This window comes from Haliotis rufescens, unplaced genomic scaffold, assembly GCF_023055435.1.
Source record: "Haliotis rufescens isolate VD_foot unplaced genomic scaffold, xgHalRufe1.0.p SCAF_16, whole genome shotgun sequence".
Taxonomy (NCBI): Eukaryota; Metazoa; Mollusca; class Gastropoda; order Lepetellida; family Haliotidae; genus Haliotis; species Haliotis rufescens.
The window spans coordinates 14,645,183-14,664,029 of record NW_025963846.1 but is presented as its reverse complement, the minus strand read 5'-3'; the positions used below and the strand labels follow the sequence as shown (position 1 = coordinate 14,664,029).

General features: G+C 42.7%; 1 protein-coding gene across 2 annotated transcripts in view; it reads right to left on the bottom strand.

The window, feature by feature from the left end:
* The window catches only part of LOC124136477, a 93,394-nt gene that overhangs the window by 68,112 nt on the left and 6,435 nt on the right, over positions 1 to 18,847 (bottom strand). Inside the window, exon 2 of one of the 2 annotated variants that reach the window (XM_046502400.2) lies at positions 7,284 to 7,454. In XM_046502400.2, coding sequence (XP_046358356.1) covers positions 7,284 to 7,380 — 97 coding nt within the window. In that variant the 5' untranslated portion in view covers positions 7,381 to 7,454. Of the gene's footprint in view, positions 1 to 2,784; positions 2,934 to 7,283; positions 7,455 to 18,847 lie in introns of those variants that run through there. The other variant, XM_046502411.2, reaches the window with a different exon arrangement.

Below are 18,847 nucleotides of genomic sequence, written 5' to 3'. Positions count from 1 at the left end.
GGCGAGTTCGAGTTAACATGGGCGAGTTGGAGTTACCATGGGTGAGTTGGAGTTAACATGGGTGAGTCGGGGTTAACGTTAATTGAGTTGGAGTTAACATGGGTGCGTTAGGGTTAACATGGGTGAGTTGGAGTTAACATGGGTGAGTTGGGGTTAATATGGGCGAGTTCGAGTTAACATGGGCGAGTTGGAGTTACCATGGGTTAGTTGGAGTTAACATAGGTGAGTTGAAGTCAACATTGGTGAGTTGAAGTTAACATGGGTGAGTTGAAGTTGGACATGGAAACAATACCGTAATTGGAAGAAATCATGAATCTAATTAATCATATCTAAGAAGTGATAATGATGTTCAGGTCACATTTACGGGTATTTTACAAAACCTGTAAATACTCATGCCTGGGTCACATAAACCAGTGGTCGATAGCACGAACAACATTTCCAGTTACAAGGACATATACAACCATACAGCTCGCCCATCTGTGACAACACGATCCCCATTCGTTGGTTCTTTGGACGAAGATAGCGGAAAAACGAGAAAAGACAAGATAGATATAGATATAAGATAATATATGAATCAGTTTCCGTCACACTCCTGAAGTACAATAGAGGTGAAACTGGGGACCTATCTTCCTTAATAATCAGTTTGACCCGTGAAGATCCGGGGTAGAATAGACCTTCAGCAACCACATTTTGCCGTAAAAGGCGACTTTGCTTGTCGTAAAAGGCGACTAACGGTCTAAAAGGCTCGCTGACTTGGTTGATATATGTTATCGTATCCCAATTGTGTGGATCGATGCTCATGATGTCAATCACTGGCTTGTCTGGTCCAGATTCGATTATTTACAGACCGCCGTCTGATAGCTGGAATATTGCTGAGTGAGGCGTAAAACAACAAACAAACAAACAAGCAAATACATAATAATCAGTCTAGACGTGGTTTCACTAAATCCCTGACGTCACACTCAACTCATTTTCTAACAAGGTTGAAAAGCACAGAGAAACAGATTGCGTTTGTTCAATATGAATATTCATTGAACAACACAAAATATTATTTCTTTATCAGAATTAAAACCTGTGCACCTAGTTAGGGTATTTTGCATATCCACGTATGAATACAGTCCAGGTTTTTTTCATTGACAAAGACCGAGATCCGTGGGTGGATGCAAAATTGATGATGCGGTGTGTCTCAAACTTGCCTCACTCACTCCACAGCCAGGTGTTACCCGGGATTGCATTGCACCCAACCTGCCTTCCACACATCCAGCCGTGAGTAATACTCTATCCCTTGTCCCAAACACCTTTCAATGGCATAGTGTTCCCCACCTGAACAGGTTACAAACACGCCTGTTATTAGGGGTCATCTCAAAGAAGGTCTTGCTTATTATAATGTTTTCCGCGACTCACCATATATATTTACAGTGTATCCTATGCAAGTCATGATGGTATAGTTGTATAGATGGTATGTGCATTCCCCCACAATATGGTGTGTTTATACGAAGGGAATCAAACGAATGTTGCTAACAACTGCTTTTGGCATGGTCCCTCGAGATGATTAACGTCCATATCACACCAAGTACCACTCCAGCTGTTGTCGTTCAAATCCCCAGGAATGTATGGTTCAAATAACCCATGTACCGTATACTGCATTAATCCACATGTTCGTATGTAAACCACGGTCACGTTTACCACTTGTGATTGTCCACGGGCAACGTTAAAGTTTGGGCTCAAAAGTCGACATCAAGTATTTCAGTACGAAACAAAATAACACACAAACAGATTTACGAGTTGACAAATGGCCCTTAAATTGTTATCATACATCGTTAGAAACTATCTTAAAATACCGTTTGAAAAATACTAATGAAAAACGCTTGTTCTGCATGTGTACGGAAGATTAACTTTGACAAATAGTTTGCATGCCTAGTCTCCCACAGACAGTAAAAGGAAATGCATGTTCTGTAGTACTCATAACGCAGAGCGGTGTGTTTGAAATTCATGATGTGTTAGCCAACACGTGTGAGAAATGCGATCTGACGCGGGCCTTGGTTTCTCGAGATGATTGACACTGACTGCAATAAACAGAAATCTACAACGCTGGCGGTGCACGTGGGTGACATGAACAATGACCTTGACATTCATTTGCATAACGTTTAATAATATCTTGTTTGCGGAAATTATTTGAAAATAATATCGTGATTTTAATTCAGAAGCGGATCTAGCTTTTTGAACAAAAGTGTGTGTGTGTGTGTGTGTGTGTGTGTGTGTGTGTGTGTGTGTGTGTGTGTGTGTGTATCATACACAACATGTAAGGTGATTGAGAAAGGGGTGTGTGTGCGCGCTCCTGCAAACCCCGCAACCGACCCGCCACCCTCACACCTCCGCCAACCACTCCTGGATCCGCCAGTGTGATTTATTAAACTTTACGTTTTCAGTGTACTGAGAGGAAATTGAAATTGTTCCTCCAATAAATCTTAATTATGTAGAATTGAAATTGTGTCTTGATCGTTCACACGTGTTAATACCAATTCTAATTTATCCACAGAAAATTCAGAACTGCGGAAATGAACCGCTGTTGTCATGACAGCATCTCTGTCATTTCAATACATCGTTGAAAGACTGTCACTGACATCGGCATACCACAGACACAGTTTCCAAGCCGGATATTGAATGCACAGTCTGCGGTCGTGGATTTATTTACACACTGAAATGGACATAAAAATCTCCATACACATAAAAAAAAGATGCCACGCTCTAAATAACGTGAATAGGGTGACAGTGTCAACTTACCACATCGCTTGCGTCCTCCGCACAGCAACATCACAATATATCCACAACGAAATCCGGAATTGAATTCCTGGGAAACTTCCCTAAATCAAGAGCATATCAACAGTTCGGAAACTCCAGACATCAACAGATCTCGTCTCAGTGCCTCAGTGCCTGTGTGTGTGACAGGCGGTGAGTCAGAGCCGGCAGAGGGGGCGGGGTAAGGGAGGTCTGGCTCCTTTTTAATGGGTTAATTCTATACGGGGGAATGCGAGAAGGAACTCCGCGCTATGTAGAGCAACACAGTTGACAAGCAGCTGATTTTCGGCGGGATTTAGAGCGAGAAATCATTAAGGTCACGCTAGGCGCTCGTCGGCCACACTCAACATTACCGTGAGACACGCGGTCGAGTTGCCCAGGTGGAGTGGCAGGTATTACGACCACATGTCATTAGTTTACTCACTAGGGACACCCGAATCTCTCACCTCCCCGTCGTAAGCCATCCAGTCTTAAAGAAGGACGTCTAGTTCTTGCGTCAAAGCCGATTCAACACGTGAACAGTTGTTTTGGTTATGTAACAGCGACGAGTCCCTTTAAAACGTTGAATTGTATGCACTGCCCATAACGCCACAACTGGTTATCAATAATACATTCAGAAAAAAATCTCAACGGCACTTTCTGGATGGTGTATTGTAAACGGAACCTTCGGACTAGACAAAGCTCATTTTTTTACATGAAAAATGGAGAAGCTATGTCTACCACTGCTACTGCATGCTCTCATAAATGAATTCCGACTTCCTCGGGAAGTAATCTACATGCCCTGAATATATGACATGCTGGTACTCCGGTGCAAGTCGCAGACAATGTCCCTATCTGGAAGGATCTGGCTTTGTAATAAAACTGTCAGCAAGTCAGTAATGGGTGGTCAGTAGACATTCCATGTTTTCTCCCCATAGCCGAGCTTGACGCAGGTATATCGTATGGCTATACACAAACAAATCTGCTACCTGGCCAGTGTGAGAGGAACTAAGTTTACATCACAGCATTGTATTCCCTTGACAAATGTACAATCCGGTCAAAATTGGCTTGGGGGCACAAGCGGCCCAGTCGTCTAATCGCCTCGATTCGCTATGCAGAGTTGCGTCCCTTTGGCACGCCAGAAAACCTATGATTGTGGGTTCGAATCCCGGTTCGCCCCGATTATGTTTCTAGGTATGTCAGCACCATACCCGTGCTCGTGGGTTTCACCGAAGTGGTAAACGTCTGCATCGCTTCGGGCTTTCCTCCCACATTAAGCTGACACGCCGTGATATAACTGGAATACTGTTAAAAGCGGCGTTAAAGCCAACTCACTCGCTCACTCACTCCTCCTACATGAAGCTGACACGCCCTGATACAACTGCAATACTGTTTAAAAGCGGCGTTAAAGCCAACTCACTCACTCACCCACCCTAAATTGTCTGTCTAATGGACTGTGACAGGCACTTGCTGTAAACAGGAGAGAGCTGTGGACGAGCTAAGGCAGGGGTACCAGATAACTTGATATCAGATACTTTGTATGTACAAGTTCGACAGATGCGTGGTGGAGGACGTGCGGCAGATGGGGCTGCAGGAGTTCCACCGAGCACCTGTCAGTTCTGTCAGTGGAGCACAGCGATAGATAATAGGGAGCTTCTCGAGCATGTATAGGGATCTGAGAGACAAGATAACACGCGGCACAGATCGCCCAACAGGTGCACGTACGTGTGTTTCACTGAAAGGAAGTAGCACTATTAAAAAGGTTATTGCGTATGACGATGATATTGATATATAAAAGATAAGTCTAACCTCAATGTTAATCTTGAAGATTGGAAATTTTTACTCTGTGGTATTCTCGTTGAGTTTTTGTTTGGTTGGTTGGTAACGAATCACTCAGCAATATTCCAGCTATATGACGGAGGAATGTAAATAATCTATTCTGGACCAGAAATCCAATGATTGACACCATGAGCATCGATCTACGCAATCGGGATACGATGACATGCATCAACCAAGTCAGCGAGTCTGATCCCCCGATCCCCCGATCCCGGCAAGCATTGTCGCTTTTTACGGCAAGGATGGGTTTGCTGAACACCTATTCTAATCCGAATCTTCACGGGTAGAGTGAGTGAGTGAGTCAGTGGATGGAAAAGTGGGTGAATGAGTACATGACCAGGGTGAAGAACATAAGCTGTTGGTTGAAACCTAGGTGGAAGTTATGTTTTTCAAATGCATTGTACAAGAGGTTTTTTTATTCATGATCCAAAATGAGTAGAATTCTGTTTTAGTTATAAAAGAAATCCCTTATATTATTTTCATTGTCAAAGCGTTCATTATCGTCGGCGGTATACAAAACCCTTGTTATCCTGATATTGTTTTCTAAATATCGATTTTAAAGGTCCGATTGGGGTCAGATTTACGGAACCTTCTTGACCACTCGTGTCATTCCGGGACACGCCGCATGTATGTCACGGACATTTGCGAGGGGCGATGAGTGAGTTTGTTTTACGGTGTTTTCGTTATATTCCAGGCAAATCACAGCGTGGACAAGAATCACACATAAACATCTCGAGACGTTTGATGAGTGAGTTGGTGAACGGCGCTCACCGCAACATTCCAGCTATAATCACGGAGAAATGCAGATGAGTGAGTCTGGACCAGACAAACCAGGGTTGGGTAACGAACACCGCCGCCGGGTGTGTCAGGTCCAATCACAGATCCTTGACCCTCGTTTAAGTCAGTTCTGATGGCAGGGATACGGGGCCTTCTTCTAACCTGGAGGGGCGGTCGGGTAGCCTAGTGGTTAAAGCGTTCGCTCGTCACGCCGAAGACCCGGGTTCGATTCCCGACATGGGAACAATGTGTGGAGCCCATTTCTGGTGTCCCCCGCCATGATATTGCTGGAATATTGCTAAAAGCGGCGTAAAACCATACTCACTCACCCACTCTAACCTGGAATCGTATAAGGAGCGGGACCATATGGATAGGATATGTACTGACACGTGTTGAGCTATTGGCAAATTTATGGCGGTTTTAAGACTGAAACTAGCGGTTAAAAAAGAAGTTGCGCTCTTTCAAGGAAGCATTAATAATTGTTGGAAAGCATTTCAATGCATGCAACACCCGACCAGTTGTCATTAAACCATTTCCACGCCTACATAGGTCAACACACAACACCACGAAAACGTGAGTCATTTGCTGACAACAATACACGTGGAACTGCATGAAATCCAAATCTCGTCTGGGTAGGCTATTTCAAACACTTTTAACGACGTTCTGGCGACATGAAAGACTATAGCTCGCGGGGACTGTGTGATGAAATGGAGGCCCCTCATTAGTGTTATATAACGCACATTGTGATTCATGTTTGTTCCTGCGTCTCAACCCACGCGTCATTAAACCGCAGTGTATGTATGGAGATGTCTCAGTGTGTGGTGATGTTAAAACAAAGACGTCACATATAGAGTTTAGTAGTAGTAGTAGTAGTAGCAGTAGTAGTGGTAGTAGTAGGAGGAGGAGGAGCAGTGAGTGAGTGAGTGAGTGAGTATGGTTTTAAACCGCAATATTTCAGCAAAATCACGGCAGTAAACACCCGAAATGAGCTTCAAACATTGTTCCCATGTGTGGAATCGAACTCGGGGATTCGCGTGACCAGCGAACGCCTTTACTACGAGGCTACCCCACTGCCCCAGTTTTTTTTTTGTTGTTGTTTAACGCCGCACTCAGCAATATTCCAGCTATATGACGACGGTCTGTAAAATAATCGAGTCTGGACCAGACAATCCAGTGATTGACATCATGAGCATCGATCCACGCAATTGGGATCGATGACATGCATCAACCAAGCCAGCGAGCCTGACCACCCGATCCCTTTAGTCGCCTTTTACGACAAGCATAGTCGCCTTTTACGGCAAGTATGGGTTGCCATTCTACCCCGGAATCTTCACGGGATCCACTGCCCCAGTAGTAGTAGTAGTAGTAGTAGTAGTAGTAGTAGTAGTAGTAGTAGTAGTAGTAGTAGTAGTAGTAGTAGTAGTAGTAGTAGTAGTAGTAGTAGCAGCAGCAGCAGCAGCTCCAACAGCCATAGTAGTTAGAGTTGTAGGATCTGCAGTGCGTACATTGGTATTGTCCGTACACATATATACAGTTTAGTAGTTGTAGTAGTGGTAGTAGTAGCAGAAGTAGTGGTGGTGGTAGAATTTAGGGCGAGTTAGGTCCACTTTAAGGTCTATTTGCGCCCAAATCATAACACAAAGCAATCTTTGGCTTTGACAGAGACCGTATATTCGTATGTGGTTTCTGGTTTTGCACACGATTTCCGCCCAAACAGACAGAAACCAGTAATCGAGATATTATATGTGGTCATCAGCAAGGAAATATGTACTGAAGGCAACTAAGAGCTGCATCTATCTAAATGTTCCATTGAAAATTAAACATACACAGCTGATGCTTTGGTAGAGTTGTCTACCTTGCTTATGTTTGAAATTCAAATTAACGTGACCTACCTGGCGTCTTCTCTGGCCCCACCACTTGGAAGTAGGGTTTGCTGCCGTGCTCCCCGACCTGACCCCCTTCTCCAGCACACGAAAAAGCCCCTCCCATCCTAGAAGGGGGCACTCAACTCCAGGGACATCAAGTTGACTCTCGAAACACGTGCATTGCTGAGGTACGTATCCCTGGAAGAAATATAACAACGATATTGATGATGATAATAACGATAACGATAACAACGATGATGATGATGAGGAGGAGGGTGATGATGGTGCTGGTGATGATGATGATGATGATGATGATGATGATGATGATGACGACGACGACAAGAAATATTACAACACATAACAAGGTGGCAAATATGTTGATTATAACATAAACAGTAATACACTGCCTGGATACGATATTACGATAACATGTGTGTACGTAAGCGCCTAACACATGTAAAATTCGAGATTCTGAGTGACTCCAGGAAAATAATCCTAAAGTATGAATATAAACTAACATGTATCCTAGTAACGGAGAACCTGTAGCGATAAATTAACTGTGCAAGCACACGACAAATTACAGTACACCAGATACTTATGTCACTAAGTACATCCGCAGCGAGCATCTGAATCCCTACCCTCCATAACGGTTGTCTGTACGCAGAACGCTGTTCGCATCCTCCTCCCCCGCTGATGTGTAACCCGCATTGACCGAGGTCCCTCCATCCCCCAGACCATTACCGAAAAACAATCCCATCATGCATTGGTTTGGTTTCCTGCACAATAGGAAACCGAAATGTTGCCCCAAACAAATAACCTCTTTTTAAGGGAGCACGGATTTTCATTTCATTAAGACCTCCATTAAATATACGGCTATTGGCGAGAAATCGATGACCGTGCACTTTCATGGCGGTTCAAACGTGCAGTAATGTCCCCCCCAATGTCAGAGTAATTGACTGCCAATGTTGTCATATTTGAAACACTCCACACATCCATGTTGTCTCGACTCCATGATACACTCAGACGTAGAGAGACTGTGTTTACGATAGTGGTGAGTTATAAGAGGCGCTGGTTACTTTTTGAAAGAATTCCTGCTTTAATCCATTATTTCGTATATTGGTGTCGTTGTTGATCTGTCAATGATGGGGAGGGGTCAAAGAAGGAATTTGAGGCATTTCACCAAGGGAAGTCCCATGTGGGAGTGAGGGGATTAATGCCGCTTTGAACAGTTTGTTACAGTTATAGTGAAATCCCGTTATACCAGACGATGCCGTTTCCTATGTCCGGATTATCAAAGGTCCGGATTAAAGAGTAATTGTTTACAGTAATGTCAGTTTAATTTCATGCTGTGTATCTATAAAGATCGCCCGGAAAGAGGGGTGTCCGGGTTAACGGTGTCCGGACTGGCGAGGTTTCGCTGTATAACACAACGTGTCAGCTGAATGTGAGGTTGTAAACATATACCACTGGTAACATCAACGACCACAGGTATGGTACAGAAAAAGGTCAACATTTAGGGCGAATCTGGGATATGTGCCAACGATAAGCGGATCATGGCTTGGCAAAGGGAGGCTACTCTGTACAAGGCATGCTCCCATGCCTCCATTATCCATAAAAGACCTTATATCTTTTTATGCAACGATATGCTAGTATGATCCATGTTTCTATAAAGATAAAAAAAAACACAACCCTTAAATATCTTATTCGGTATCGCCATGTCTTTAGTTGAGTAAAACCAAATATGATTACAAACTCCACTCGATACATATCACCATGAATAATGTTGGTTCTGGTCATATTCTTGAGTAACATTTAGTCAGATATAGAGTTATCTTATTTGAAAAATATTTATCTACATTTTCATATTGAGGTTTTTATCGTATTCTTTAGGGTCTGGGATAGTCTGTCTTACAGACCCTGATACAAATATATATCAAATACAGCCCATGCAAGTCTATAATGTTTGGCAAGTCTAGATCACTGCAGTATCTGAAAATGAAGAGAGTCACTGGGCTCCTTTTTATTATATTTTTATTAAGATAACTGAACAACTGTTTTTTTATGTACGATATGTTCATTTCAGAGACTAGATTTTAGTCTAGGTCTGGGATCCTGATCCCTGATCCCGTTAGTCGACAAGCATGGGTTGCTGAAGACCAATTCTAACCTGGATCTTTACGGGGGCGTTTACTGTTAAAACTGTCAAACTCATTCAGATTCAAAGTCTGGCCAATCATGGTCACGAAGTGCCGTGCCATTGTGTACATATAGGCGCTAACAAAAGTAATCGCCCGGAAAGAAGGGTTTGTCCAGATTAACGGTGTCCGTGGTAGGGGTATCACAGGGAAACACAGGGAGGCAGCACAGGTGAAATACATCGCCCTGGACACAACCGCCACGCCAACACACGGCCAAAAGCCGGACTTTCAAGTCTATCAGATGCCAGCCATCAATCACAGCAACCACACATACTTGTTTTTGCATTGATTACCGTCGCATCAATCACGTACCTGTCAACACATGATCAATGCGCATGCTCACAGTGACGCAGAGTAACAGCTGATGTTTATGAATGGGAACTGTGCAAGACGGATTTTTCGCGAAACCGCCGGCCATCCATTAGCGATGGGAGGAAACGTTCACGATGTGTCAAGCCCCGTATCTCCTAGTCCAACTTCATGACTAGAATTTCTATTTTATAAATTGTTTTACTTAAGTCTGGGCAAGTCTAGATTAAACTAAACCAAGTCTAATTTCCTTGAATCAACAGCAGAAGAGGAAAGGTTCTTTTGAAAATAAATAAAGTTATTTTAAAGAAATGTTTCTACACTACAGACTAAGTGTTTGTTAAGGTATTTCCCACAATGAACTGACCTGAACATTATTACCAAACAAACAATTTGTTGGAGGAGTTCTGTTATTGTAAAAACATTTAGTTTCATCAAAATCTTATTTCTAAGCACTATCTGAAAACAAAACGCTAATTGATTACCTATACGAACAACATTCCTTGAACTTTTGACCAGTGCAATCAAAAGGTGTATATATTAACACTGTAGAGATCATGACGATGGCAGAGTTGTTAATTACAGGTGACAGATGGTCATTTGTCAACAATAATGTCAATAGCAATAATTATTTATCATCAGTCAACAATCATCAGAATTGTACCAATGGGTTGTTACTCGGCGCTGTCGTGTTAACAACCGGTCACATCCTGCAGGTTGTAAGACAAATATGATAATTACTTGTGAACAAATTCGGAATTAGAATTGTTATGATAATTATTACACGTGGGTTGTCAAATAAAGATTGCTAAAGGACAACCGGATCAATATGTCAAATATTTTCACGCGAACATAAAAAAGACATTCTACATTTGTGACCAACCAGGAGTAACGAGACCTTGTGGTTGCTGGGAAACAATTGTGTTGTAACGTCATAAAGAGGGACGTTTGACGTCAACTTACTTCCGTAAAAATCGCCATGTGTGCGGACCGTATTTTTCTCTCGTTAGTTCGTAATGTAATACAAACATAATTTCAAAGATGTGAGGTGAGGTGAAATTGGGTTTAACGTCGCGTCCAAGATTATTGCACTTATATAGCGACGTGCATGCACGTGTATGTGTGTGTGTGTGGCTGCTTGTACTAGTCCGTACTGATGCCGATTTATAGTGCTAGCTCACTGAGATACCATGCCGCAGTTTAACATGAATACCCCACTCAGTATACTGACTCCGAGCCGACCAGTCCTTGTTTTAGCCCCTTAATGCCGAGCGCCAGACAGGGTAACAACAAGTACAATCTTTTAACGTCTTTTTGTATGACGCGGCCCGGGATCGAACCCTGGACCTTCCGCTCTCCGGGCGGACGCTCTACCACAAGACCACGGAGGCGGTAATTTCAAAGAATTCAGCATACATGTCAATTAATCAGACATTATATCTAAAACCTGCAATTATTACATGAACAGTCATAAGTCTAAAAATGGGACATAGCAGAAAATAATTTTGTCTGTTTGTATGTTGTTTAACGCTGCACTAAGCAATAGTCCAGCTATATGGCGGCGGTCTCTAAAGAATCGAATCTGGACCAGACAATCCAGTGATTGACATGAGCATCGATCTACGAAATTGGGATACGACGACATGCATCAACCCAGTCAGCGAACCATATCACCCACACACCACAGCGACAAAGTGAAACAAGGTAACAATTCTGATTTATTTTGACCAAATCCAACTGTTAATTTGGAGAAAAGGTTCCAAGGTCTACAAGCACAGCTTCAGATAGTTAGAAACTGATCCCGCTTGGCTAGTGCCCTCGCTAAATTGTTTCGCAAAGTTTCTCCAAAGTTGCCAAGATTTAGCTACGTCACAGTTAGAAAATGGTTTTCAGTATAGTAGACTATTCATTTGATAATAAAAGCAATTATCCCAGTAGTTTCTCCAGATTCCCGACGGTTAATTCTGACACGATCGCCAAATGACAAGGTCGACGCCATGTTTGTATGTTAACACTGAAAGAAGTCCCTACTTGACCTTTGATATTTGCATCTCTATCCGCATATGATCTCAACGGATATCGTTTTTATCCGTTGGCTTTATCCTTATAGTTTACAGGTCGCCGTCACATAGCTGGACTATTGCCGAGTATGGCACAAACAAACAACTGTTCACCTAGATTCAATGATACAATTAGCTATTGTCCCGTTCGATCAAAGTCGTAAATCCAAGATCGCGTTGACGAACGGACCCAGGTCACAGCCCGCGGTCTCCTAACGCTGTACAGGTCCTCCATGTTGGCCATTGTTACCACCAGATCCCCGTTTGAGTGACCTCGTGAATTACATGAGAATCCTTCTGTCCCAGAACTCCCACACGGGAATACCAGCTTATGTATGATTAAGAGGCCATACTTGACGTGGCGGGAGATTCGCGTTATATTTAGGCACTCCGTGTTTCCAGGCGAGGGAGGGGGCACGGGTGGCCCAGTCGTCTACGGCGCCGCGATTCGTTGTGCAGAGTTGCGTCCCTTGGACACGCCTGACACCTATGATTGTGGGTTCGAATACCTGTTCGCCTCGATTATGTTTTTAGGTTTGTCAGCACCATACCCGTGCTCGTGGGTTTCACCCGATATCAATCACTGGATTGTCTGGTCCAGACTCAATTATTTACAGACCGCCGACAAAAAGCTGGATTATTTCTGAGTGTGGCGTTAAAAACCAACAAACAAACCAACCAACAAACCAAACAACCGAAGTGGTAAACGTCTGAGACCTGAATAACTTCGGGCTTTTCTCCCACATTAAGCTGACACGCCGTGATATAACAGGAATGCTGTTAAAAGCGGCGTTAAACCCAACTCACTCACTCACTCCAGGCGAAGGACGAACCGCACGTCAGTAATCCAGCTCAGTGTTCACGTCATGCGAATAGGACTTTCGTTGTTTTGTTTGGGATCAGTTCACATCTCAAATATATAATGTTTTGAGCCAGTAAGATTCATCTTTTTCATATAACGCCATACACCCAATCTAGACTTGCCAAATCATTCTAGACTTGAGTTTGACTCCTTTTTTATTTTTTTCTCCAGGGACTGGGAGACAGACTAACCCTTTCCTTATAGTGTTATGCACGCTTTCCTGATAACAACGAAAGTTGTGAGGATTAGTGATACTTTATAACACAGTTAATGTAACATATACTATTTCCTTAATATATCATTTCCCCATGAAACGGTCAGTTTATTTCCGCGTGAACTTTTAATTACGTTTGAGCGATCATTCAAACTTCATTATTGGTAATGTCCACTGCACATGGCGATCTTCTGACGTGTTATTGAAATGCAAGTGTTCATATACTGTGCATGCGTTTGTACCGCATATACCGCATATACATTGAGCACAAAGACAAGGGTATCCACATAGATTAAGTTAGTTTGTTTGTTGTTTAACGCCGCACTCAGCAATATTCCAGCTATATGACGGCGGTATGTAAATAATCGAGTCTGGACCAGACAATCCAGTGATTGACATCATGAGCATTGATCCCCGCAATTGGGATATGATGACATGCATCAACCAAGTCAGCGAGCCTACCAGCCGATCCCGTTAGTCGCCTCTTACGACAAGCATAGTCGCCTTTTGACGGAAAGCATTGGTTACTGAAGACCTATTCTATCCCTGATCTCCACGGGACGATTAAGTGAGTGAGTAGAAGGTGTTTATGACCAGAAATGGACTCTACACAGTGTAACCACATGGGAACGCGAACCCGAATTTTCGGAGTGACTGACCAACACTTGAACTACAAGGCCACCTCTTTTGATCCGGCCTGTCAAGGGTGGAATGGTCGTCCTACACGCCGCAAATCGCTCTGCAGAGTTGCGTCCCTTAGGCGTGCCAGTAACTGATAATCGGGAGTTAATACTGTATCATGCGTTGAGTAGATTACTACTTCCAGTTGTGCCAAAGTGCACAAACCCGCGTCAGCTGTAATCTTTTATGACACATCTAGTATTGATCATTGATCCCGGGCAGAATTTAATACCTCACATATGAGGTGATGATATTGGTGGCCAGCCAGCGACATGTGCGGAGGATGTAGTAGGGGCGGGAGGAGAGAGTGGGAAAGTGTCTGTGTGTGTGTGGGGGGGGGGGGGGGGGGGGGGATAAACAGAACATGACCTCTCAAGAACTGACCGGGCATCGATGGTCATGTTTGCCGACATTAGTTGATCGCTGTATTGTGTACCGACTGGACATGTGGACGCTGTAGAGACTGGACTAACACACAAGGCAAACTGAAGGCAAAAGGATACTTTGTCTTGATTAGAGACAAGCTGTCAGAGGACAGCGCACTCGCTCATCTCGGCAACCACATTTACACAGTGTGTTGAACCAGCGGACACCTGCCACTTACCACTGTCGGAGGATTGGGAACTGCTATCGGTTTCTTTCTGATATTGGACAAGTTATTGGGTAGTTAACTTAGGTATTTAACCACAAACTTAATACACTGGCCCGTAGGTGCGATCCGCAGAGTGGACTCGGCCAAAGCATACATGTTTGTATGTGTGTAGATGTTGGTTAAATTTGAAAATTTGTGAAAATTTGTTGAGCCACCCCCACCCTCCCACACACAGAGACATACACATCTCTCCTACGGGCCTGACAATTTAATATATACCAGGACCAATACAAAATAAAATGAAATAAAATAAATGAATAAATAAAAAAAATCAGAAATGATGCGTTAAGAAATGACTGTAGAATTCAATCTTTTCAGTAAATTCAATATATGGTCCATGCCCCATGAGTATCGTATTGGATTATCAAAGGCCGTATTGTCTCTCCTGGAGTCTTTCACCATTCTTCTTGTAGGGTAAAACCAGGAGTTGTTTCAGATTCTGGGAAAGCTGAGGTCAGATGCGAACACTTCGGCCCAGAACATCCCAAAAGTGTTCCATCGATGACATGTCTGGGGACTTGGCTAGCCAGGACAATGCTGTGACACCTTGCTGCCTCAGACAGTTGACTGCAACAAGAGCTCTTTGAGGACGTGCGTTGTCATCCTGGAACTCAAAGTTCTGACCTACGCGATGGCACATGTGATGACCACGGGACGTAACACTTGGTCCACATAACGTTGACCGGTCATGTTCCCTTGCACGACCATCAGATCCGTCCTGTTGTCATATGTGATGGCAGTCCACACCATGGCGCTGCCGCCACCGTACCTATCGTGTTCTTTGACAGCTGTAGGATAGAACCTCTCTCCACACCGTCTCCAAACACGTTGTCTACCATCTTAAAGCCTAAACAGAACCTCGGTTCATATAGAAACATGGTGTATCTTCAATGCCGCTGTTGACGACCACCAACTATTGTGTCCACTGTTGTCTGGTGGGCATGTGTACCACAGTCAGACGCATACCTCTAGGACGTCTTGATTTCAGACCCGTGGTATTCAACCTGTTGACGTCGAAAGTCGGAATCCTGGGGCAGTCCTGAAGTTTTCCCTCAGTTCTGGCGCAGAAAGGAATCTGTTCCTCAACGCAATGGCGTATGTATCTATCCGGCCTGGGAGCAGTCGTCTAGGCCTTCCTCTACCTACCCTCCTCTTACTAATCCGTTTGCCGATATCGTTCCATCCGTCGGAATATCACACTTTAAGACTTACCAAAGTGTCTGGCAACTGCATGTTTTGATTGGCCAGCTTCAGGTATGCCTATTGCGTAGAAGGTTTTCATGTTCTGTCATGAACACTTTGGAGGCATCCTTCTTTGCACCCGATCAATGAACCACGTGGTTGTGACGTCTATTGGCACGAGCCAGGATGTGTCACCGTGGACGGCATGCTGTTCATGTGCGATGTGCAAGATTTGAGCGAGTGTGCTGTCCACGTTCAGTTACCGTGTCTCGTGCAACAAAGCTGGTAATTTCATTGTCATAGCTGAAATGACAGAGGTTCCCTTTAATTATTCCTCGTATTTATATATCAACCTACATTGTCCTTGTAAAATGACTTTTCTGGGAATGACAGGTCTCCAGTAACATTTTAAAACAATACACCCTTACATCACGATCAATACGTTTATATTGTGGATGTTGATATCTATTACTGATAGATGATAATGTATATACCCAGCTGTCCCATGACACCTGTTGCGGTCCCGTGCATCAGGTAGCGAGATCGTGTTTGATGTTTGAGTAGTGCATGTTTTGCACGTGCACTTTGTGGCGAGGTCACCTGCAGACATCACCCACTCTTGTTGCTGATAAAACCCATAAACCCGACATTTAAATTAATCCAAAGTGAGGCATATTTCAGCATTTACCTCTTAACACAGTTCAATAGATTTGACGTTATCCGGGTACAAGTATATGAGTATGGTTTAACGGCTAAAACCTGCATCATTGTGCACATAGGCATCCTCCTACACCATGATATAACTAAATACTGGATCCGGGGTAGAATAGGTCTTCAGCAACCCATGCTTGCCGTAAAAGGCGACTTGCTTGTCGTTAGAGGCGACTAACGGGATCGGGTGTCCATGCTCGCTGACTTGGTTGATGCATGTCATTGTATCCGGCGTTTAACCACTCACTCACCGAACGAGTGATGTGGAGTCGAACCAAGGACTTCGGCGTGATCAGCAAATGCTGTAACCATCAAACCGAGGGTATTGGTATTGCTATAATTATTTCCAGCAAGACATACGTTGACAATTATCTTCACATGCACTGATTTGTACCGAAGTTTATCATCACGACATTATCAATGGAGGAACAGGACTCCAGTATCCAACGCTTGTAGTAAGGCTTGGTAGCTTGAGTGATAGCATGAAGGCGTGGTTCGTTGCTCATAATATCAACCACTGGTTTGCCTGGTGCAGACTCGATTATGACCACACCTCCATCATATAGCAGGAACATAGTAGTGTTAAACAACACTACCTCACTTAAATTATTCATAGATTCACAACCTTGCTATTAATTTGCAATGTGGCATTTTTGCATAATGTTATAAAGATACAATTCAGCATTAAATCATGTTTTAGTCGTCCATATTCGTCGTTATATTTCACTACTCCTGAACAAAGCGAAAGCACAATTACAAGTGGTTTTATTTCGTAAACTTTATAAAAAATGAACAGTATCACGAAAGATGCAAAATAGTATTTCTCGAACCTCCTCTAGTTAAACCATATTCAGTCCTGAGGGAACTCAGTCTGATATAGCTCGGGTGCATCAAATAATGCCACGTTCACCTGTCATAATTTGCACACAATATTAATATACATGCTCAGATCGTGAGTAATATTTGCACCCGGGGTCGCCAAGTTCTACCTCTTAGTTTCACACATATCCTTGTAGAGGGGTTCTGATATTTACATACCGGACACGCTTTTATCTGTCTAAATGCCCGGCCCACTTAACGCTATAACTGTTAACTGTGTTGGCTGCAATAGACAACTTCATAGATCGCGTTTCTAGTATATAGTGACAGGCGCCCTTCACTTGGCATTGCTATGTACATTGTCAATATCACACACGCACTTGTTCCCGTCCACCTGGTCGTATGGTCTGGGCGGCTCTTGTTAAACGTATTAAATCCATTTTCATTAAAATATAAAAAAAATTGGTTTGACGGGCTTGAATGCTAGATAATACACTGTAAACAACAAATTTAAATGGTGTTCATAAATATAGTTGTTAAATTATATTAAGTTGTCAAGTGATATAAAAGAGACATAAAGATCATATGACACAAGGAATAAGCCTTTACCAAGGGTCACTATGACCCAGGTCACCATGACACGTGTTGAGGATGTCATGAAAACACAGAATAATATCCGAATTACGAAACAATGCCTGCCGTTGATATCTGATATCTTCAGATATCTATCATGTTTATTTTTGCCAATTTTTATTAACTATACACGCTTTTTATAATGCTAAAAATACCATAAATTCATAAACATATACATATATTGAAAAACAAATCACTACTACAGAAAGTTAATCTTGACTTAAGTGACGAAATCAATTCTCTCTCAAGGATACTGAATCCTAGTCATGTCACTGCTAAAAGTGTTTCTAAAATGATTAATGATATGTTCCCTGGAAGATTTGCCTCCAGTAACACATCAATTGTGGCAACATAATTCTTATAAGTGCTGTCATTAATCCCTCATTATCTACTGTGTGCAATTATGTAAGTCCTACGATGTTGGGTAATGTAACACATGTTATATTTGTAGTAGAGATTTTGTACTAGGCCCTTGTGGCTGTACTGTACCATATAATATCTGGATTCTTATTTTGTTTAGTCAATGTGAACATGAGGGGTAGAAAAGGCTTCCTGTGGTCTCCTGCATAGACTAACATATAGTCTCTGAAATGAACATATCGTACAGAAAAAAAACAGTTGTTCAGTTATCTTAATAAAAATCTAATAAAAAGGAGCCCAGTGATTCTCTTCATTCCTGATACTGCAGTAATCTAGACTTGCCAAACATTAGAGACTTGCATGGGCTGTAGTTGATATAAATGTATCAGGGTCTGTAAGACAGACTAGTCTCCTGCAGTACTTTGGTTCATCATAACGAGGTTACCACTGTTACCATATTTCCTCTTATAACCGAAGGTGTTCACAGTTTTGAAAGAAATCTGTCACTATTTCTTGTAGACTTAAATTTAATCTTTGAAATGAAAATATTTCACATTCTTTTTGTTACTACATTAAATTTTTAATACATAATAACAATTAGCCCGGAGAATATAACCATTTTGAGATGAAAAGATCTAGACTTATTAAACTATTACAGACTTGCATGGGATTGTCCGTATATTTTTGTTCGTGATGTGTTGTATAGTGACACTTCCTTCCCAGAGTTTCAACAAGTAACAAATGTATCTAACCAGTATCAAGGAGTCTTGCAGGTATGTAACCAGTATCAAGGAGTCTTTCAGGCATGTAACCAGTATCAAGGAGCCTTTCGGGTATCTAACCAAAATCAAGGAGTCTTTTAGGTGTCTAACCAGTATCAAGGAGTCTTTCGGGTGTCTAACCAGTATCG